Genomic DNA, 24101 nt, shown 5'->3' on the forward strand with positions numbered 1-24101 from the left:
TTGGGGCTCCCAAAATGTTAATTTTTTAGAATAAATTATTCTATCAATTATTTGGGGGAAATATCTTGCATGGAAGTGAATTACAAAACAAATTTTTCTCATTTACCATTGTTTATTTGCTATTGTTTAGTGATTAAAAACAAGTAAATAAGTAAACAAAAATCACACAAGAGGGATTAATGTACTCACCAAACTCTGTGAAACTGATTCAGTTACTGGTGCGGTTATTGTTGTCCATAATAAAAGTAGACGTTTACAAATGTTTGATTTCACACAAAAGATAATATGTTTTTAATAAATTAAATTCAATATTAATCCACAACTGCTGTTGAGAGACTAACATAAGAGAATTTGGACCATTCTAAGGTAAAAAAATGATTCCAAACAATTACTCAATTATTAAAATAGTTGTTGATTATTTTGATAATCGATTAATTGTCCATTAATCAATTTAGACAACTCCACATGAGTATTAGTGGAAAAAAAGTCACTGTGTAATTTGCCATCATATAAGGCAGCAGTACAATGTTGTGCGCAGTAATTTCAGTAAAATTGACACGAGTTTCCTGGCTAAGGCTCAATATGTAAAACAAAGCAGAACAAAGTGATCAAGACGATGAACAGACAGAGGTTCAGTAAACAACAGGTTGTAATCTGACCTTAAAATGACCTCTTCATTTGGATGATACTCACCAAAAGCGGGTCAGAGAAATCAGGGAGGTCAGGAACAAGGACACCCACCAGGGCGCACACGACAATTAGTACTGTGCACACGCCGAGAACCACCACCGGCCAATCAGCTATCAGCTCTGAATAACTAAAAAACGCAAGAAGGACAGTCTAAATTGATATTCAATTTTTGTAGCTGTGTGACTGAGAAATGATGAGATGCAGTCAGCTAAAGCCAGGTACAGAAAGACACAACTCCCACGAGATAACTCATGACTCAGTATAGAGGAATGACAGCAGTGATGGATGGACGGGAAGAAAAAAGGGGGGGGGGGTGGAGGAGAGACATTTTTGCAATCCAGACCATCAACAGGAGACTTTGTTTTTGGCAGGCCTTACCTTTTGGGGAATCGAAAGGGCCAAGCAGGGCTGAAAAAAAGAAAATGAGACAGATAAATACCGTTTACATTTTGATGTCAAAGCGGCGGCCAATCCCCCCAAAAATATTTTAGGAGCGTTTGGAGGAGGCGAGAAGTATTTATTTATGATGCCATGTGACCTTTGGCTCTCGGCAGAAGCAGCAGAACAAAGTGTGCAATGAAAACCATGAAACTATTTGTTCTGATAATATTGAACAAAATCCCTTAAGTAAATTTTTCATTTTTTTTCAAAGACACGTCTAATTTTAACTGTCTCCCACATCTGCAACATATATAAGTTCCTGCTTGTCTATGTTTTTAGGCAAAAAAAAATAAGAAAATACAATGACCGACTAACAACTTCATCGTCTCTTCCTTTTCCTGGCTTCTGTCTTGTTTTCTTTTCTCTGTGTAACTTTCACTGTTTTTCTATTTACCTGTGGGAGTCTTTTTGGATCACTGGGCTAATTAATAAGGTAAACACAGGCCTCTGGCCACTCACTCAACGCTGTGCTGACAGAGCAGAGAAACACAAAAAGTTTGGGGGGGGGGGGGGTCGGGGAGCGTGTGCGAGTATGGCGATGTGTGTGATGTGATCATTTTTGTATAGTTTCCTTCGGAGGACCATTAGGACTATCAACCCAAATAAATGTATAAACGTCTAATATTAGTCAACACAACAAACTAGTTGAATAACTAATTTTGAAATCAGAGACTGGTAAACACTGTTCAATTTTTTTAAAAAGATGATGATAATAAAACTTGCTAGCAACATCTCTATTAGAGAAGACAATTTGTAATTTTAGTATTGGCACGAAGTCGATGCCGAATTTGTTTTGGCGGGCCAAATATAATTACACTGTGGGCCAAATTTGGCCCGCGGGCCACAGTTTGACAATTTGGCTTTATTCAAATGCGCGTTATGTGGTTAAAGACTTTGGTATTGAATCAAAGCAAGGATTCTAGATCTCAAAACAAAAAAAAAATAGTTTTTTGAAGCTTAAATAAGATTCTTATTTCGTTTGTACCAAAGAATCTTCAATCATGGTGGGAAAAAAAACCCACAAGGTAGTCACAACTTTCCTTTCTAAATATGGATTGACAATGATAAAGACAATGAACAAAAAAGGCAATGAACAAGTGAAAACTAAGTGTATCAATTATTTTGTTGGATGATTTCAAAAGCACATATTTGTAACCTTATATAATATGTCCATGAACACAAGTCTGTGTGTTTTGGGGCCTGAAGGTAACTCCATTCGCTTTCAGACAGGTGGACAAATATTCCATGAAACAGGCCTTCAAGTTTGGAGCAATTAGTGTCAGAAATAAGGCCTCCACAGACCTGATGTGTGCTTTTCTGGAACGTTGCACATGATTAGTTTTTGAGCAAGCCATGAAATCGGCGACGTGCACCCATTTAATACGTCATTACAAGAGCAGGCAGAAAAACATGGCCCCGTGCCAGACAAGTAATTCTTCATTGCCAACAGTTTGAAAGCCAGTCAAGAAAGAAAGTCATTACTCACCAGCAAAATTTGAATATTTTTGCCTCAACACGTTTTTCGACAAGACTCACCATCATCAGGCGACTAGCTCTGTTTTGCTTTTTATCGAACTTAAAATTAGATTTAAAAAAATTACCATTAAAAAAATTATTTAAAAAAAATCATAAATAAAAAAAATGATTTAAAATAAATTATTTTAAAAAAATTCAGCCCGATGCACTCGCAGCTTTTAAATCAACATCGATTTTAAGATTTCAGTGGAGATGTTATTTGTTGTCATTTTTAAATTCAACCCAGGGATGTATTAGATTACCCCGATCCAATCAAGCTTCTGTAATTCGAAAATTTAGTTGCTAAAAAGTTTTGGTGAGTAAGAAAATCGGTTCAACATTAAAAGAGCCTGCCACATCTGCTCCCCATTCACCAGCGGAATGAAAAATAGGGGTGAGGGTAGGGGTGCATTTAAGGGGGTTAAAGAAGTACATGAAAGGAAAAGAAAAACTGAACATGGAATAAATGTATGATGGAATGAACCACAGATGCTTGAAAGTTGCCCTCTTAGGGTTGACGACAAAAAAAATAAACTACTTCCAGAGTTACAGATTAGGGTGCTGCTCCTATTGAACCCAAATAAAGAATATTCCTTGTTGAGAATTGTGAAATCAAGGCTAAAAAAACTGGTAAATATAGGATTATGCAAATGATGATGCACGCCATTAAATAGTCCCAGTTTCAGATGCGGTGATGGGATGTGGTTTGAGGAAAAGTCAACTCCCTCCTCACTAAATATGGAACACTTGGAAAAAAACGGAAAGGTTTGCCAACAAATGGCTTTAATACGAGCATACAACTTTGACAGGGAAATGCATGGTTGCCGTGTGAGCATGTGTGGATGTACAGTGCCTTTTCATTGAGGCCTATCTGATGAGTGTTGAAACTGCCTGTACTTAAAAGCAGGGATGCCAAACTTAATTGCACAGGAGGGTATTTTAGGTTGCGGGTCTAGCAGGATACACTTTTAATGAACAAATTAAACCAAAATATTGTTGAACATAAATGGGACATAATATAATCCCCTAAACAAACAAAAAATTATACATTAACATGGTGTGTGTGTGTGTATATATATATATATATATATATATATATATATATATATATATATATATATATTTATTAAATATATATATATATATTTATATATATTAGTTGCTTGAATAATCGATTCTAAAAATATATATTTTTTAAAATACATACCGTAATTTTCGGACGATAAGCCGCACCTGACTATAAGCCGCACCAGCTAAAACTTGTGATTTAGGGTTCAAAATTTGCGAAAAAAGTCACGGCTTATAGTCGGAAATTTACAGTATATACATTTATTAAATATACAGTATATAAATATATTAATCGATTGAATTATCAATTCTAAAAATATTCAACGGTCACGTCTTTACAGATATCATGAGTACAAAAAAAAAAAAAAAATGATATAACACTTACCTAATTCCAGTAGAATGTGTTGAATTCTGGAGATGCTCCTGCCATGGCTGGTGACTGTGATGGTGTAGACAAAGTGGAGTGGTAGGGTGCGTAAGATGAGGCCGGGGGTGTGAGTAAGTGCAAGCAGGTGGACAACCAGAGCAGGTCAGAGGGCTCCTGGCGTGAGGAACCAAGCCAAGCCCATGGCCCGGGCTTGGAATCTTGCAGAGTGGGCACTCCTGCTGACCACAGGGGCAGCAAAAGGAGTGCAAGCGACACTGCTGGCAGCAGAACGGCGAGGACTGGAGACAAGGGGAGGACGGGGATCGAGCGGATTTGGTTTGAGAATCTATGACAGCGGGGGAAGTTGCAGAGGCGGTCGGGTGGGGGAGCGTCCTGAGGGTTCCGTTCTGTTTGACAACTCCACCGTTTTGGGTTGGTCTGTTTGTTCTCTGGACGTGTGATCTTGGCTTCTTTTGCAGCTGTCTACATGCCGCATTCCCAACTGAGGTTTCTTCATCTCCTTCTGCTGAAAGGTCATCACCATTTGAGGCAGCTGTGACAGGCTCTTGCACATTGCTATCTGGTATACTCGTGTCTGAAGGTACATTTTCACCCATACAGAGAGGATGTCCTTCACAGCTGGGGGCCAGAGGGTCATCAATCGTGTCGCTCAGGGCCATTGTCCTCTCCCAATGGGCCTGGCTCGATTACTGTCGGAAAAAAAACAGAAGGGAAAGACATAAGCCGTTCAGATTCCCAAGTATTTGGGCAGTTGCGCCCCTTCTTTCAAAATGCTTTCCCTGAACCATAAAATGAAATGTGGGAATACATAAAAGCATGACTGATTTGTGGATTGACTGTCAGTTAAAATCAGTCATTTTTCTGGGAGCATATTTCAGGTGATGCTCCGCCAGAGCTTTGGTTACTCCATTGGTGTCAAACTCAAGGCCCGGGGGTCAGATACGGCCCGCCACATCATTTTATTTGGCCGGCAAAGACAAATTGTGCACCGACTTCAGGTGTCAAAACGACAATTACAAATTGTCTTCACTTTTCAAAACTACAGATATTGCTAGCGATTTTTATTAGCATTCGTCTTTTAAAAATATTGGAACATTTTTTACTAGTTTGATTTCAAAACTAGTTATTGATCAGTTTGTTGTGTAGACTAAACTGGATAAAAGACGTTGACAGTCATAATGGCCCTCCAAAGGAAACTATATGACTACGATGCGGAAGTCGGATGTTCGTAAATTGAAAATTAGCTGAACTATGATATGCTGTGAAGTGACATCTCGCCTCAGATTAAGATCTTTTGGGGAGGAGCTAATTTTTGCGTTGTATGTCGACATTACGAAGAGCTTTAGCTGCATGTTATAATAATTACTAATAGTACATAATACAAAATGTATTTTTTTGTATTTGCAACAAAACCGCCACCTTCCAATACATAGTGATATTAAAAGTTTGGAACTGAAGGTGGATGGCGTGGAAAATCTTAGATGATTCAGACCCTAATTATAACTGTGGTGCTTTAAACAGGGCATGTCACTGCTGGATGTAACATCTTAAATAAATCTTTGCGTGTCAAAGAAAGGCACAATTATTATTTTTTTTTAACCTGGCATGACCAAAAAAAACAGGAACGAGCTGTGGCTTACACTTGCTCAGAAGGTTAAAGGCTTGCAAGGCCACTCCCATGCCACTAACACATGTTGAGAGAAATATCTTGGTATCTCTTGTTCTTGTCATGGTGATTTTCCCTTTTGCTACAGGCTACATTTTGAAACATCTATAATAAAAAAAAAGAAAAAAAAAAGCTTCATTGTGATTATTTCAGATGCAAAAAAAGACCAAAGACCCATATGGCCCAGATCAAATAAAAATAAACAAACAAACAAACAAAAATAAATAAATAAATAAATAAATAATGAAATTAGTTTGAGAGGGAAAGATTTTGTATAAAAACAACCTGACTTTTTCTTTTCTGAGAAAACACAGATATCTGAAATGATTTTTTTAATTTTTTTTTTTTTATGATTAGATAACACACCATAACATATCAGGCTGTTCAGTATTAAGTTTGACAACCAATCACCTTATCACATCCACCCTGGAAATTAATGCTAAATAAATATATTGGTGTCTGACCGCCGAGCGATACATCATGTTACCCTGACTTTCATGCCAGTCTCTAAATTGACTAGTTATGGTCGATATGACAAATGCACTACATGACACCTCGACAGTGAGTGAGTATGGGGTGAAATATGAGTGTGACAGTTGATCAGGTCAGGTTAAAGAAGCGGAGAATTTCAAACTTCTGTGCCTGAGGCTAGAAGAGCTGAGGGAAACCCAGATGAAGTCATTTGTCTGGCTACAGCTGTCAAGCGCCTGTAATGACTTTAAATAAGGGCTTAGACACAGTTCAGGCGATAAATGCTCTGGATTGAAAGAATTCAGTTTGCAAGTGTACCAATTGCCAGCATTGACAATAAGGACTAGCATGTTTTTTATTAGCACTGAGGAAAAGGAATGATCATAAATTATTTTGAAATATAGACTTGTCATTTTGAGCAGAGAGGAATGCTGCTTGGAGGAGTTTGCCATAGTGCATAACTTTGTGGATGTATCTCAATGTCTCATGTTATTCTCCTTTAAAGCACAAACTCTGGTTGCAGTGCGATTAAAATTCAATTTCATAGAATTATCATGATTTTAAATGATCAATTATCTGATTATAAAGTCTGTCCTTAGTTGACAAAAAAACTGACCTGCTCCAACAAGGATGAGGCAGTGATTTGTGTTTTCTTTTCCTCTGACGCAACAGAAAGCCAAGCCAAGACATTTGGAGTGATTCCCAAAAGTAAGTAGTTAAGAATGACGTAGCTGATGACAAGGAATCTGGTTTTCGACAATATCTCATGTCAGGTTTTTGATTAGTTGGTAGTCCAAGCGATTGAGACACCTTAATGGCGAGCTACAGTAACAGAAGTTAAGGTACCTGGCATTAGGGCTGCAAAATATATCAAAAAAATGATCAATATTGCAATATTGGCCCTTGTAATATGCATATCGAGAAAACCTGCAGTAAGATTCTTATGAAATTTTATGCTTTTATCGAAATTTTACCAGTCAGATGCAAACTTAAACGTACATCACCATACAGGTTTAATATTTCTTTAAATTAATTAGCCAAGAATACATTAATATTGCTTATTTTGCCACATGACAAATTTCAATGATTTCATTAAGTAATAAAAATTATTTTAGGAACGTTATCACAATAATATCGATATCGTACCTGATGTCCTTTTAATTTAGGCTGATATGCAGTAATTACCACGCTTCATGGTTAACTCCCCACTAGATACGTACATACAGCTCGACGTACTCTGACATGTCTCTAGTTGTCAGGAGAGACTATGGACATATTTGACCCCTGCAGTTGACCCCCAAAGGGTCGCCTTTTACAGCTGGGCTATTTAACATACCAATCTGGGCAACGACACTGACACTTTTAAGATGTTGTTGCAACTTTTGGTTTGTCCCATCAGAGGTAAACACACAAAATGTTCTTTTTTTGACAATATTTTTGTTAAATTTAATTTAGGGATGTCCTCATCTGATATTCCGTGTCGGTATCGGCTCCCGATCCGACTTTTAAGTGAGTATCGGATAGAGTCGGATTCAGGCACAAGATCGGGCCGATCCTGTTCCTGTGTTTTTGCACTTTTCATCTGGCGTAAATCATATCAATGTAAAGTCTAAATTGAGTTTTGCTAAGGCTTAAGAAGCAAAAGATTGAAAGATATTTTGTTCTTTCTTATGACCCGACAGTTTAAGTTTGTTAAAAACAGCTAAACACAATGTGTTATAAGGTGCAGCAAAACACATAATCCTTATAATCCGTATGATTCCTTCCGCACCTTAGAGTTGAAATAAAAATCAAAGAAAAAAAAAAAAAAAGGGGGGGGGGGGGGGGGTTCAGTACCGGAAAGAGTACGCCTTAAAAATTATATTGGAAGCCCCCCCCCAAAAAAATCTACATTTCTACATCACTAATTTAATTGAGGAGAACAGACATTTAGGAATAGTTCTTACACTCAAACTAAAATAGTGTGCAGGGAAGTCCTGCTAACAGCCACATTAACACAAACAACTTTTAGTATAACAAGACAACAACACAAGCTTGGCCACAAAACTATTCCATAGAAAAAGTGCGTGTGCACAGTAAAGAAAGTTGACTGTTTCCAGATCCACAAAGCCAAACAATGAACTGGAAAGCCAGATAATATACTGTACGTGCTTTTTTTTTTTTTGATAAAACTTAATGATTGTGTCACATCACTATGAAAAGATACCACAATCTGGCATATACACCAAAATGAAATCACATCATCATAATGTCTACAAAAGCCCGTGTGTATATTTACGTAACGTTTGGGTGATTGCCCGACTAGACAGCGGCACAAGACGCAAAAATCAACCCCACGCAAATGAAACCACCACTACCACTATTGCTTCACTACCGACCTACCGTGTGCGGTGTCCGGGACGCTCCTCGCAACACGCGGCGACTAATTGGCGACAACAAAAAAATAGAAGAAAAAAAAAGTCTTTGCATGCAGCGCAAATATCCGCAGGCTGAATAAACAACTACAGCCCGGAAAGACAGAAGCATGTTAGACCAGCAGTGTGTCCACACACCACCTTTTTCCTCGGGAAGGAGTAAGGCAGGCTGGCAGGAGGCGGTGGGCTGGGACTGCCCGGACCGCAACTCACTGATAGGACCGCTGGAGTCTCGGCTTTAACCCGATCACTGCCACGCAAGGCATTGCAAACTGAGGGATTATTTAGGGGTGCTGCAAGAAATGATCCATTTTATAATCAAGTCAAGTCAAGTCAAGTCAAGTCAAGTCACAGTGACAATGTTTTTTGGGATATTTTTGTAATTTAAAAAAAACAAACAAACATGTATTCACTGTCAATACTTCTCTGGTAATAATTACAGCCTCAAGACCTTTTGATGCCACAAGCTTGGCAAATGATGAATGGGACCAAAAAGGATAGATGAAATAACCACCCAACTACAAATTAAACACCAAAGAATCATTCCTGATCAAAGTTATAAGACTTTTGGAATTATAATAACTTTTTCACACATTAGCGCCTATAAATGTTCGAATCATGTTTACTTAGTTAGCCAAACAAAAGAATCATAAAGCATAAAAACATCTTTTAATTTCCCAACACTTGCAAACTGCATTACAGGGTGGAATTTGATTTGGACAATTTGCATTCTTCAAATCCTTAACTCATGCTGGCTACTCTAATGCACACCTTCCAGAAAAAAAGTATCTCATCTCTAGCAACCGTGTACTTTTCTAAAAGAAACCTCATGGACCATTCAAATAAATTTTTGGGCTACAATATTTTCTCAGCGGGGGGAGACGTTTTATCACCAAGTATGCTCGGAAGGCAGAGGGCAGTACCTGGCTTTAATTCCAGCTGTCTGGCAGGATTAAGGAACAGTTCATATCGCAAACAGTAATCATCTGCAGTCGTGAGGCATCTGGCCTCCAGGCCAGTCAAAGCCCAACAAGTCATTTACTGCTTTGTGATCATCTCTAATAATAACACTGATACCAAATGCATTGATGCATGGTGACGGGCTTTACCTTTCCCCCTTTACTGTGAGTATCGCATGTGGCAGCGTGAAGCCAACACAGGGGTTTTCCTGCATGGAGCCAAAAACCAAAAACCACATCAAAGACCAAACTCTGCCTGGAAGGACAGAGGCCCAACAGGAAAACCCAGAGGCCCTTGAGACAACGGCACACAACTAATCAAAGTGACTGGTGTGGCGGACAACAGCACAAATATAAGAGAGAAAACAGTAAAACTGAGAAGGCAGGGAGTTTTCTTTGTTTCATCATATTGATCACAGCATAGATTTAAAAAATGAACTTAAGTACCGTATTTTCCGCACTATAAGCCGCACCTAAAAACCTCAAATTTTCTCAAAAGCCGACAGTGCGCCTTATAATCAGGTGCGCCTTATATATGGACCAATACTGAGCCACTACAGCAGGTGTGTCCAAAGTCCGGCTTGCAGGCCAAATGTATACATCTTATATATGGACAAAGTTTTAAAATGGGCCATTCATTGAAGGTGCGCCTTACAATCCGGTGCGCCTTATAGTGCGGAAAATACGGTAGAAATCAAGGATTAGGGAACAAGAACAAAAAGATCAGTTGATCGCCAAGCAGCTCTGCTCAAATTGCTCCCTGGTTTTTGGAAAGCTCAGATTGAAAAACGGAGGAAATTCTATCCCCTTGACACCCTCGCAGGGAGAACGGACGTCTCCCACCCAATTAGCGCTAACACCCCTGACATCTGCCAACAAGGACTCAAGGGGGATGACGAAAGTAGTCGGAGAATTAAAGGGTGTGTTACAACTACAGTTTGTAGAAGTAGTAAAACCTAGAGTTTTACACATTAGCAAAAAAAACAACATTTTTGTTTTTTTTAAGTTACAATGTTGTTACAAAGATTTCTGCACCAGCAGAATACATTTAACAGGCTGCCTGTAATATGCTGGCCGACCAATATTTGGCAAAGGCACGAGCTGTTTTTTTCCCTCCCTGGGATGAAACTCTGAATATGCAAGTAATGAAACTCATCTGGACACGATGCCGTAAATGTGCACTTTAAAATAAATGCCAGTAGGTCGTTATTTTCACTATGACGTACGTACATGCATGCGTATATGGCACTTAACATATATGCGGGTTGTCTGTTTTTACAGACGATCATTAAATCATTAAATAACCCAAGAACGTTCTCCCTGAGTCATTTTCAAATTTTAATATTTTTAGAATCCGACTTTTTTAGATAAATGAAAGGCCAAAATAATTTTGTTTTGAATTTCAACATGTTACATAATGTATACACACCTAATCAAAATAATTAGAGTTGGGCTTAGAATAATTGTAAAATTCATTCATTTAGGGAACAAACATAAATTAGAAGTTGTGCTCCTCAAATTTGGACAGGTTCAAAATGCCGTGACATTTCATTTATCGTGCTGATACTGTGTTGGAAAGAGACATACGTTCTCCAGATGGCCCATCCGTCTGGTTCTTATCATCAGATAAAAGCACGCGACAGACAAGAATAAAAACGGGTGAAGCAATTGGCGTAGACTTGAAGAGACTGGCAGAGAAGTTTAGCGGCACTTTGAGTCCACATTCTTCTCTGATGTGTTGACTGGCACCTCAAAGGTGAGAATGACATCATGTGTGCATATGTTAACTCATAAGTTGGCAGGTCCATGTTATGATTTAGACATAAAGGACCTAATTTGCTATTATTACAAGAGTAACTGTACAGCAAAGCAACTGCTAACTTATTGAAATCAAAATTTAACATTTGGATGATTTGTAGAGATGGTATGAAAAGTACACATTGTTTAAAAACTGGATTTATCATTTGCAAAAAATATTTGTGATCTATAAAATGTACGGATCAATTGTATATCACAAAAAATTGGCATTTCAGCAGGGGTGTGTAGACTTTTTATATCCACTGGATGAGTGCATTCGGCAATGAAAAACAGCTTGAACAAGGAATCGATGCACTTGATTCGTATTTATTGAGTAAAAGATTGATAGCTCAAACGATTAGCAGTTTTAAAATTGCAAATACGAATATTCTGTGAGTGATTTAAAAAAAACTGAAAATCTTGCTCTCTTTACTTTCCAATATTTTGATTACGTAAAATGAAAATACATGGAAAAAAATGGGTGAAAAAAAACAAATGATTGAGTAATTTCTTCCATTAACATCAATCTGAATTAAAACTTATACCATGGCTCATAACATTTTACGAGTCATGGCATAAAACCGGGAAAGTTACAGACCTCACCACGCTCATTAGCTGAGCTTGTGTTTGAGCGGCATGCAAAATTAACGTTGCGCTGCTATTATTTGGCAGTAAAACAACATGCATAGAAATTAGGAACATGTGACTTCAAGAAAGTTTTTTTTGCTCAGTATATACCAAAATACACCTAAATCAAAATATACCTAAATCTATTGTCATTTGCGTATTGCTTCTTTTTTAATAAAATGTCAACAGACTTTGATGTGTGTGGGGCAAATGGACCTCTTCGGCTGCCCAACAACATGCCTGGCCTAAATTAACGTAACAAAGGACCCCTTTGGCTGCCTAAAAACATGTCTTTCTAATAATCATCAAAACAAGACTTTCTATACAGCGTGCTTTCGGGGTCAACGCGATTCCCAAATCCACGACCCCAAAGTCCGTGTAAAATCCAGATTTAGGTGTAATTGTGTCTTTTACCTCCCCGTTTTTTTTTTTTTCCCCCCCAACATTTTTACCGGCAGCCTGAACCAATTGCTTGTCTGGAGAAGAACATGATTCAATCAGAAATCCTCTTTCTGTTGTATTTCACAAGGAGACTAGTGTGGGAGGGACTGACCCGAAAGAAGATGGAGAAAGAGAGGTGGTATGCAAACAGAAGGTCCTTATCAAGTAGAAGAAAAGAAGCAGCAGACGGAAAGCATTGCAAATGAGGGGTACTCGCAAATCAAAATGCAAAGCTTGGGAAGAAGAGATCTTATTTTGCTTGAACAGAGAGTTTGAGTCTTGGGGTTTGCTCAAACTACAAACATGATAAGAGATGCTGAAATCACACCAAATTTTCCGATGTCCTGTTAAACTGGATCATCACATCCAAACTTGGCTACCTGATGGAAAAGTCTGGATGCCCAAGATCAAAGATGATATCAATATTTAAGAAACACTTTCTAACTCTACTGCTACTTTTAAGATGTTTTATGATTAATTTTCCAGGATGATGGCTAATTTAGGTTTAACGTAAACACAACTGCTTAATTACCAATTTCGTATCGACCAATAGCGTAAACTGCACCTGTGCAGATGGATTAAATGACAACTACCAAAAAAACTGTCAGTGAAGAAAAAAAAGAATTTCAAACTAGACTTTGACTAGCATCGCTTTGAAAGAAAACGGTGATAAAATCTGAGAGATCACATCCGCGTGTCAAATTTCTCTGCAGGCCTCTGAGGGAGGGGGGGACTGGATGAAGTAGGGAAGGACAATTTTTTGTGTGGTTGAAAATGTTGGAGGAGGTATGAGATCACATCCTGCTGTCATAAACCTTTTGGATGTCTGACAGACTCAAACAGTGGTGGAAAAGGCGAAACGGGGAGGGGGGAAATGAATGAGCAAGATGTGAGTATTAAGGATGGAAAGGTCATTAGGGTGACAAGAAGGGAGTAGTGGATCTGTAAAAATGTTTTTCCACAAGAAACATAGTGGCCAAGGTGTTGCCACATTTGCAGCTGCAATACAAAAGGGAAAAAAAAGCCTCCAGCTCATAAACAACCCAAATAAGGATAAGCGGTGTATAGAAATTGGATGGATAGACCACAAAAAAAAAAAAAAGAACAGCTATGTCATGCCCCGTCATCTGTCTGGCTAAAATGTCGGCAATTCAGGCCACAAGAGCTCCACTTGGAACTTGAGAAACATACAAGTGGCTGTCCACGTTAGCAAAACGGTATGATAATCTGTGGAGTAAAACCAGCAGGTCAATCACAACTCATCAAAGTAAATTGCTGTTTCTCTGATCCCATCAGACCTAATAAGAGAGGCACAAAATAATAATCTGAAATGCAAATCTGAAAATGCAAGCAGGCATGTTTGTCCAATTCAAAAGACTGACCGCAATTTTACGTTGAGTAAATATAGCCTTTGGCACATCATCGGTGTTTCAAATAAATATGACTTCATCATGATCATATTGATGAAACACAGATTATGGAAAACAATTCCACAGAGTTGCTGCTAGGAATGTAAATGCACAGTCACTTTTTGATTTGCTGTTTCTGCAGATGTATATGTGTTGGACCAAGACACGTCTCCATGGATCTGCAATTAATAGATTCATATATTGAATTATCTGCTTTTTTAGATCAATAATTCTGAACTGCTAAAGATTCATGTAAGTCCACACTGGAGAGCCAGGCAACAAAACTTGCCACTAGTTTATCGTATTTTCTGGACTATAAGGCGCACCTAAAAACCTAGAATTTTCTCAAAAGCCGACAGTGCGCCTTATAGTCCGATGCGCCTTATATATTGACCAAATTCCTAAATTTAAACTGGCCCGAAGCATTGTGTCATGAAATCAATCATAAGTGGCCCACTGAAAACTATGAATCATGAACCAAAAAGACTATGGATCATTATTTTGTGATTATACAGTAATTTGTTGCGTCGGAAGTTGAAATAAAAAAGATAAAATGGAGAATGATTTGATTTGGATTAAAAAACTGACATGATGCATTAATGGTGCGCCTTATATAAGGATGGCATTTAAAAATGGGCAATTCATTGAAGGTGCATCTTACAGTCCAGTGCGCCTTATCGTCCGGAAAATACGGTAAATTAATGAAAGGCAAACACATGCTTACCAGTGCTATTTTTGTGCTAATTGATGTAAAGTTAGGCTTATATTATATTATATTATATTATATCATATTATATTATATTATCTGTTTTCCAGTTCGTCCTCTGAGCCATGGAAACACAAGTGCGCATATGCATGGTACATATATTTTTACTTGGAGAAAAATTGTTGGCAACGTCGAGTCAAACCATAATGCTTAAGAAATAAAATGGTGGAAAATAGTTTCATTCCGTTTTGCCAAAGTTGACTTTGTTAGTGGTCTCTATGTGGACATAAATATTTATCTATAGTGTAAAATGGCTTTAAAAGATGGTGGTGTTGGGGAGGGGGTTAAAAAAGATGGGGGGGCCCAGTTATACTCTGGCATTAATCTATGAAGTCATTAAAAAGGAGAGGGAAATTATTAGTGACAAGCTTAAAGAATTACCTCATGCTTTGGGCCTCACAGCCTCCCCTGAAACGAATAATAATAGTTGGGGCAGTGGTGCACACCAGTGAGTGACATCTGTAGTTTTGAGGTTGGTGTCGTTCCAATGTTTGAATTGAAAAACTGGCAGGATAGCAAAAGTGGAATTAAAATCGTTTTGTGACCAAATATAAAAATCTTCACATTGGGTTGTAACCACTGCAAATATGCATGATGGTAGAATAAAAAAAAAAGTGGTTATACAATGCAGCATTGTGTTCAGCTGGTTTGAAAAAAAACAAAAACATCAGTTTGTGGTTTTTAGATCATGGATTTTCTGGACATTTCAAGGGTACCTGTGCTGTGTTATTTCCGTAGTGGGAAAATGGCCATTGTATTAAATAACTTCCAGGAATCTGATGGCATTTTCACAAGCATCTGCCAAACAAGCTGTTTTCAACATTGTACAGCTTCATGGAGTAAGAAGAAAAAAACTAAGTGCACGCCCATGTTAAATTTCAGATCGTTAGCAATAATAATAGCATTGCGAGTAAAGTAGAGTAGCTTTGGATATTGTATTTGAATATTTTTGTGTGACATTAGGAACGGTGAGTATGCCAATCAAAAAAGCCATGACGGATATTGATTAATTAATAATTAGTGCTCAGTATATCTCTACGCCAAAAAGTAAACATGTCATGCCAATAAAAAGTTTTGAGATGGAAAACAGCCTCATTCAGAGATGCTCATCAATATTTGAATTGTTTGGATTATTTTGCCACAAAAAGTCTCAACTATACCAAACTACCGTATTGTCAAGATATTCTATTAATTGTTCTAAGCTTGACAAGTAACCATGTGTGCAATGTGTACGATTGATTTCCTCATTTGAAAATCGCATTAAACTGAGTCTGTGCTGAATTATATCTAATGTCGTCAGTGTAAAACAAGAAATTCTTTGTTTTGTTCTTTTTTTTTTTTTTTACCAAAAATGTTGCCCTGTTCTTTTCATGAATGGACTGTTGTCTATGCGTCACCCTCCACCCCAGGAGCTTGAGGCGTTCAATGACTCTTGAGTGATACGAAAAGCAGGCAACAAAATTTCAAAAGTGTTGCACATTGTGCTAATGTTGACAGATTTTAAAAACGCCCAAAAATTAAGAATAGCACAAATCGTCTGTAATTGAAACGGAAACAAAGTTCATGCTTACTCTTCGGGAAAGATTTTTTCCTTTTATGATGGTGCAAATATTTCTCTTGATCCGTCCAACTCCTCATATTCCAATTATCCCAAAATCCAAAATTTTGAGGGTGGGATTTTTTTGGAGATGCTCCATCTTTACACCAGCTTTGCATGTGCTGTGGTCAAACTCTCTTTTCCTTCTGAGATGGCCATTGTTGTAGGGGGCTGATAAATATTTACTCTTCCCAGCTTGGCAGGGAAATGAGTGGGAGGGGAAAGGGACCTATTGTGACAAAAGGGGTCAGAGACGCTGAGGGTCTTTCCTTCCCCACTGGGATTTCAAAGTCCAATTCACAACTGGACCAATACAGGGATATACAGTAGAATGAATGAATGAAAAATTCTATTCAAGAGTGGCGACATCATAACTTCAAAACGTTCAACCAACAGGAAATGATAGCGAAGCAATCTAGTAATGTTCTGCTGGACGCCTTGATAAAATTCCCATTAGTAAAAGATGACCCCATTCCAGCTATCCATCTCTTCCTTCTCCTTAAAAATGATAAAAGCCAGGGCTTCCTTTTTTGCAAAAAATAAAAGATACAGCCTGTCGAGGAATCTACACCAGCGATAAAAGCTTCTTCACTTCCATTGCTTTCCTATGCTACCGAGAATTCATTTCTGCTCCACCGTTTTGTGTTTCCACCTCCTTATCTCATCAAGAAACATCACATCATCAACAGATCAACTTAAAAGAAGCTGAAAGGTTTCATAAAGCAAACACTGTGATTGTTATTTAGCCGGAGGCGATTTCAGACAGACCTAGTATAAACATCCCAAACCATTCATTAGGCAAATAAAGCTTCGCGGAGAACCTGAGGCGGTTCTACAGTCATTTACAGGTCCACCTGATCAAAGTTAAAAAAAAAAAAGTGTTTTGTGTGATGATATGGGCTCACCATAGTTGTACAGTGTGATCAAGGGTTCCCATGCATGAGACAGTCAACACAGCTGTTTAACAGAAAGCTGCCGGGATCAGTCACTGGATAATACAGACTGAATCATGCTGCTTGAGTCAACAAGATTAAAGACATACAGATGGAAATAAAATCTGCTTTTGTTTGTCTACCACGCAAATTTTTCGAATTTAGAATCATCTATCAGTAAGTAACTTTGTCTGGGACTTTTTTATCCCAAAAAGATAGATAAGATCTATATCTTTTGTGAAGTCCTTCATAGCCTAGGTTTTGATTTAGGGCGTGTCCAGAAATGCGCTCCGAGCATGTATTGCTTCACTGTGTTCGATCGGAAACTCTGAACATTGTTCAAATGTGCCATTCGGTCAAAGTGTACCGACAAAAAATTGTCGTAGAACGATCTAGGCACTCTAATTGGGAACACTGTGTGCCAAAGCAGTCCAGATGGAAGCAGTTTAAGTAAACTATTGATTGGTTTAGAATGAAATTAATGGGAAGGAAAGGACACTGTGCCACTCTGAACAGATCAGAGTGAATCAGAGAAGTAGTTTTAAGTTCACTGAGAATAAATTTGAATAGCTGGCAGCTGGCAGAATCCTCTAAAATTCACTTTTCAAAAGACCCCAAAAAAATTTCAACCATTAAGACTCAGGTCATGGAGAGGAATCTATTCTCACAACTTTAGACTGATCAATTTGTAAAATTTGTAGAAATGAAAAATTTGATCTCAAGGCTGTTCATGTGTTAACAAGTCCAAACTCTATTTAGAAACTGAAAAAATAGTAATAGAGAAACAAAAACAGTTTGTATCAGTCACAGAAAATACGAACGTGAACAAGGACAATCCAAACATTCCTAATTTGCAATTATGTATCAGAGATTCAAATAATATACATAAATTAATCGACAAGTAATCAATTAGCAAATAACTATTAATTCATTAATCGATTGAGGTTGTACGATTTTTCCGATTCCATATTTCCTGATTTTCGTCACAATCCTTCACAAAAGCCTAAAAAACATGAAGCCTTCAAAGGAAACCTTCGAGAAAGTCCGGCTACAATTCTTTAGCGCTACTTTGTTTCAGTGAAAGAAATGATCACCAACTCCAGTCAGTCGTTTAACAATACAAAGCTCAAAAGAAACTACTTGACAAATTCCTACCTTTCCACAATTCACTTCACTGGTTTCTTTTATATCAAACAAATTGTTTTAGGTTATTCACCTGACATGTTTCGGCGGTTTCTTCCGCCTTCATCAGAGTCTCTGATGAAGGCGGAAGAAACCGCCGAAACATGTCAGGTGAATAACCTAAAACAATTTGTTTGATATAAAAGAAACCAGTGAAGTGATTAAATAAGGAAAAACAAAATGAACTTAGTACAAGTTTCCACAATTCACTTCTGAAGACACAAACAATCTGTTGATTCAGTGGTGGAATTCTGTCTCGTAAGCCGTTATTTGCTTTAGCAGTAATGACACAAGGAGAGGAATTTGAGAAATGTCTGTGGAGAGCAGACTCATTTCCTTCAGACAGACAAGATGGCAATGAAGACTCCTTAAGCTCCAATTACAGATCATTACACTGCAGTGGGTTGCAACCAACATTAAAACATGTTGGTCAATGTAAAAATAGAGGTTACGGATATATGGTAAAATAATAAAACAGTCAAATATTTCCATCTATGTGCTACCCAAAAACTCAACCAGTTCATGAAAAAGGGAAAATAAATCGAAAATAAATCATAAAATAGTGAGATTTGCTGTCCAAATATGATCTAATTATTATTTTATTTTTTTTACAGAAAAACAGTCAAATATTTCCATCTATGCGCTATCCAAAATCCAAAAGTTAATGAAAAAGGGAAATAAAATTGAAAATAAATAAAATAGTGAGATTTGCTGTCCAAATATGGTCTAATTATTATTATTTTATTTTTTTACACAAATCAATATTAGTCTGTCCCATCTGTGATTTTTAGTGTAGCCAATTTAAAGCGTTAAATAGTGGATTGTCATTTTGCCCATTTATAATGAAAAATGTGCAGCAGAGCAAAACAAGACAAGTAAAACGGTGACCTTGTGGCTATTCTTGTGTGCTTGAGTTCAGTTACTATTTGTGTTCCCATGAGAGTGGAGACAAAGCACTTCCAGGTTACCCGCAGTCCTTCCTTCTCATTACCAAAGGTCATCTAGCTGTACACAATCATGACCTCTTCTGTCAAAGGTTACTTGAAGAAAGGAAGGACTCATGAGGGGTGGGGTGTGTGATTTTTGCTCGAACTCTCACTTTCACTTACTCTAATCAGGAACGTGCATTGTTGCATGTCAGATTTACAGTTTCTTACCTAAATCAACCAAAAGTGAAGACAATTTGCAATTTTAGTAATGACACAAAGTTGATGCACAATTTGTCTTCGCGGGCCACTTAGAACAATGTGGTGGGCCGTATCTGGGCCCCCGGGCCTTGAGTTTGACACCATTGCTGTAGATGGTAAAGTTTTTAGATCACAGCGAGCTCATTAGCTCCCACCTCCTGTTGCACTCACTCAAAGCAGACATCATCGGGTCTAAATTGAAAATAAAAACCCATACATTTCCTTGGATTGGGAAGAACATATTAAAGGATTCAAATTTTGTTTATCGTCCCAAAAATGCGATAAACAATGCTAACGATGTATTAGTAGTTTTGTTTATTCCTTCAGTTTGTATCATACAGAAGCATCGATCACATCCAAGGCCACTGTGGCTTTTTGACTTTCATAATTTTGGAAAACATTTAATATATTTAAAATATTCAATCAAATATTAATCTTAAAAAAATAAGTATTTAACTAAACCTAAAGAGTTGACACATCGTTGCTGCAAAAAAAAATGTCAAGCCGTGCTGTCTCACCGCAGCTGTCACCATTTGTAAACTCGATACATGAACCGATACCACAAAGGAACAGGTGTTGCGTATTACTGCCACCGCCCTGCAGTCAATAGACTTGTCAAGAGTGCACCATTATAAAATATGGCAATCTGACTTTTAAATTTCCCAAGGAAGGGAGGGAGCTTTCCTGAGGAAATGGAAGAGGACCAGTGGAAGAAAACAAATGAATGCGCTTCAGGTGGACCAACTCCTAAAACAAATCAGAATCAATGGAATGTCTTTGAAAACTGACCTTTTACATCCCCACTGTCTCTTCTGGCTTTGTGTTGCTCAAATATTAACCACAGATGGAAAATCTTGCATATTTGGCTTTGACATTTAGGTTTTATTATTTTTGGCAGGGATAGATATGATTTCAAACAATAAATTTGCCTTTGAACTGAATAATGCCTCCGTTACGCAACGTGTTTCTTTTTGAACACAGCAATGTTTAGTTACAATACAGAATAAGTTGAATAAAAACAATGTTAACAGTAGTTACACTATTCTCTAACAGCCACACCGTGCAGTATGCGCTAAGGATACACATTAGCCCCGCCCCTTCCCAAACCTTAACTTGCCTCAGCTCATCAGTTGTGATTTATGTTTGTGCGAGAGAACAAGATTGTAAGTGAGCGGGTCGATTCACTAGATCTTTCCTTGCTTGTTAAGCTCTTCAGATAAATCCCCAAAGACATGGCGTGTTCCCCCCACAGAGTGCAGCCTCATTAGGATGTGTTGTACAAACACAGGAATGTAGACTGGCTGAGGGTGCAATAAGGGTCTTTCCTCCGAGGGACACATGTTTCTTGCTGCAGATTGACCCCGGACTTCTGTACCTTGTCAAACTGCATTTGGCTCAATTGCCACCGAACTCGGACATTCTGCACTAAGGCAAAAAGTATTTGTTGAAAAAATGAAGCGAAGTTGTATTTCCAACAGAAGATATGTTTAGTGTAAAAGCCTAACAGTGATCACGACTAATTAAAAAAAAAAAAATCTTCACTAATGTTAAGAACTGGTGTAGTATGCATGGAAAACAGTTTATGTATTTTTTTTTAATTAAACTGTGGACTCTTTACGATAACAGTCATCAGAACTGGTTTGCCGATTCGGTGATACAGGGAAAATGCGTGCCAGGTTGCATCACAAAATCTGAAGAAAAAAATTCTCTTTCAATATAATTATATTGAACTAAATGGTACTATTAAGAAAGTAATCACAAACATATTTATCAAATGTAAAGCAATGCCCTATATTGTAAAATGAGAATACCAAATACCATACCAAATTAAGTACGACAGATGTTTGATACCACTTTTTTTCAGACCGATACCGATACCAAGGACCAAGACACTAGAACTAAACATTCCCTCAAAAAGTGACAAATAATCGCAAATAATCAAATCAAACTCTTAATATCAACTTTAGGTGCATTTATAAACACATGAGTGAATAAAATAGCTTTTTTTTTCTTTCCTGTTGGTGATTGGCTGATGCAAAGATGGCACAGGACAAGTTATTTGAAAATGGATAGTTCTTCTGTATCTCCAAAGATATTAGTCAAGGCTATTAGGCAAAACTAAAATGTTGAAATGTGAATTCTGGATCATTTCATCGCTGCTGAAAGTAAAAAGTTGATCTCAGACATGTCTAACAGCACTGGTAGCATAAAGATCAATTTCAATATTTTCTTCTAAATTGCACCAGCTAGACAATTTGCTTCAAATAATTGCAGTGCAGTGCAGTTTGAATTATAGATCAGTTTAGCCTTAGCACCACAATGAGCAGGAAAAGGCAAAAGTAGTACTGCTAATGGCACAATAAAATACAAAACAACCATTATTATTGATCATTTTGATTACCAGACAGGAAATGCTTATTATAGCTAGAAAAAAAGTTATATTTACTCAAAATGTTTCCTTACCTTTTCAACTGCATCAAATAAAAAGCTTGCTTGCACTTAGCCAAGTTTTAAAATCAAATTTGAAGGTGATATACTAAACAAAACTGCTATTGTGGCATAGCATTTACAACACTGCCCCCAAGTGGCCGTCTTGTCAAATGTCAGCATGTGACCCAATGTATCCACCAAAAAACAATATATAATGCATCCTGGGCTGTTTAAGAGATTAATATTTTCAAAATACTTACTGTGAGCAGTGAGTTTTGTCCCAGTCTTATCTTATTGACTGCAACACAATGGACACTCTGGTAGCTTCTAAAATATGCTAAATAAAGAAAAGAACAGATGAATTAAGGTTTTGTGATTTATCTTACATACTATTGAGGATTTGGTGACAAATGTTTTTCATCAAGTTAGATTTTATCTTGGAAAAAGTTTGCCATCTCACTTTATTTTTATTACCATTACTTTCAAAATGACTCCTTCAACTTATTGTATTGACATCATCAGTATCACTGTAATTACTTAATTGCAAGTTATTGATAAAGTGACTGTCATATTAAATTTAAGAAAAGTTGAATGAAAACTAACAAGCAAGCCAACATTAATACGGAGTTTTCAAAGCCCAAGATTATCCGTCACGGTCACACTGAGCTTTGCATTTCCTAATAATGGTTCTTAACCATTATTAGAGGTTCAGAAGGTGATTGGTAATGTTCATATGATGTTGAGACGCTATAAAAAGAGGATTAGCGTGTTAATGCGTGTGGGAAAAACACTTTTAACAACATGTCACAGACTTGAGTGCTGTAGTTGGTAAATTAGGGCTGTCACTATTTTTAATCGATTTTTCTATCGATTGTGCCATTAATTAATCGGATAATTGGTTATCATTTTATTTTTATAAGTGGATTAAAAAATATTTTCCCCGATTACTGTTTATTACCAATTTCATTTATTGGCCAATAATTTTTGTTTATCTGGTAGAACAGATAAGCAATATCACATAAAGATTGATGGTGGTTGTTTTCCCACAGTAAAAGCAAGTGCTTACAAATGTCTTATTTTGATTAAACACAAAAGATAATTCCGTGTGGTTTCATGAATGAATATAGAAATCAGATAATTACTTTTGAAAACTTGAAATAAGGAGATTTGGACAATCATGAATTAAAAATGTCTCTAAATAATTACTCGATTTTTAAAACAAGGCAATAAATTTGTGAAATGATTTGTTGTCAATTAATCGATTGATTTTCCTTCTAGTCTTGTAACTTTCTCGTGCTGTCATTCACTAGAAAATCTCCACTCATAATTGCATGGTTATCATAATTGCAAATTGCAATTAATTGCTAATTAAACACATAGTTAAATCTGTTCTCAATATACACGTTTTTCCATTGCACATGAGAAATATGTCAATTTTAATTGCAGCACTCCTGGAAAGTCATCTTACTTGGCACTGAAGCTTTTGTTATGTTGCTATATTTTGCCAGGTTAAATAATGTTCTAGTAACCTGTTAAACAATGCAAATCCAACTCAATCAGCAATGCATGCTAATACTTCGTGCAAACTTGTACCACCGTGCGATCCACTTCATTCATAAGATTTTCCGAAATAGTCATGAAATGTTTTGCTCTTTATGCTAGCTTAATGTGCACCGTTAGCTTAGTGAAATGGACATCTGACCAAACAGCTGTCTGAACAATCATGTTTTTTTTAAGAGCCAATTCACATATATAAAGTAAAATCACAATGATGTCATAAGAGTGAAGAGGAAATTCTACCTTGTCCTCCAGGAAAGTTGTTGCCGGATGGAGCCATTGATGAATTCCACTTTCCAGTCATCACACCACGCTGGGTGGGCTGGCAGCTGCGGAATTTTTAGTTGCACCATAGATGTCGCTATAATCACTCATTTATACGTTTAGGTAGTCGCCATATTGGGTAAGTCAAAGTGCTTGACAATCTTCTAGCAATCTATCTGGTAGTGAAATTAATTTTCCTGTGATAAATAGTAATTAAATTATGATTGAACCAGTCGATATGCATCAATATCTGGCCATTTTTTTTATAATACTGTAGTATTTTGTTAGCGTTTTAAACTT

General features: G+C 37.2%; 1 protein-coding gene across 2 annotated transcripts in view; it reads right to left on the reverse strand.

Moving 5' to 3' along the window:
* The window catches only part of disp1 (dispatched homolog 1 (Drosophila)), a 30561-nt gene extending 6531 nt beyond the window's left edge, over positions 1-24030 (reverse strand). The window contains exons 1-5 of one of the 2 annotated variants that reach the window (XM_088360985.1): positions 23781-24030; positions 22241-22317; positions 4100-4791; positions 1069-1098; positions 694-817 (exon numbers count right to left, since the gene is read on the reverse strand). In XM_088360985.1, coding sequence (XP_088217111.1) covers positions 694-817; positions 1069-1098; positions 4100-4761 — 816 coding nt within the window. In that variant the 5' untranslated portion in view covers positions 4762-4791; positions 22241-22317; positions 23781-24030. Of the gene's footprint in view, positions 1-693; positions 818-1068; positions 1099-4099; positions 4792-8621; positions 8828-22240; positions 22318-23780 lie in introns of those variants that run through there. The other variant, XM_088360986.1, reaches the window with a different exon arrangement.
* Positions 24031-24101: the final 71 nt, after the last annotated feature.

The sequence above is a fragment of the Syngnathus floridae genome, chromosome 19, assembly GCF_059516105.1.
Source record: "Syngnathus floridae isolate MCC-2025c chromosome 19, RoL_Sflo_1.0, whole genome shotgun sequence".
Classification (NCBI taxonomy): Eukaryota; Metazoa; Chordata; class Actinopteri; order Syngnathiformes; family Syngnathidae; genus Syngnathus; species Syngnathus floridae.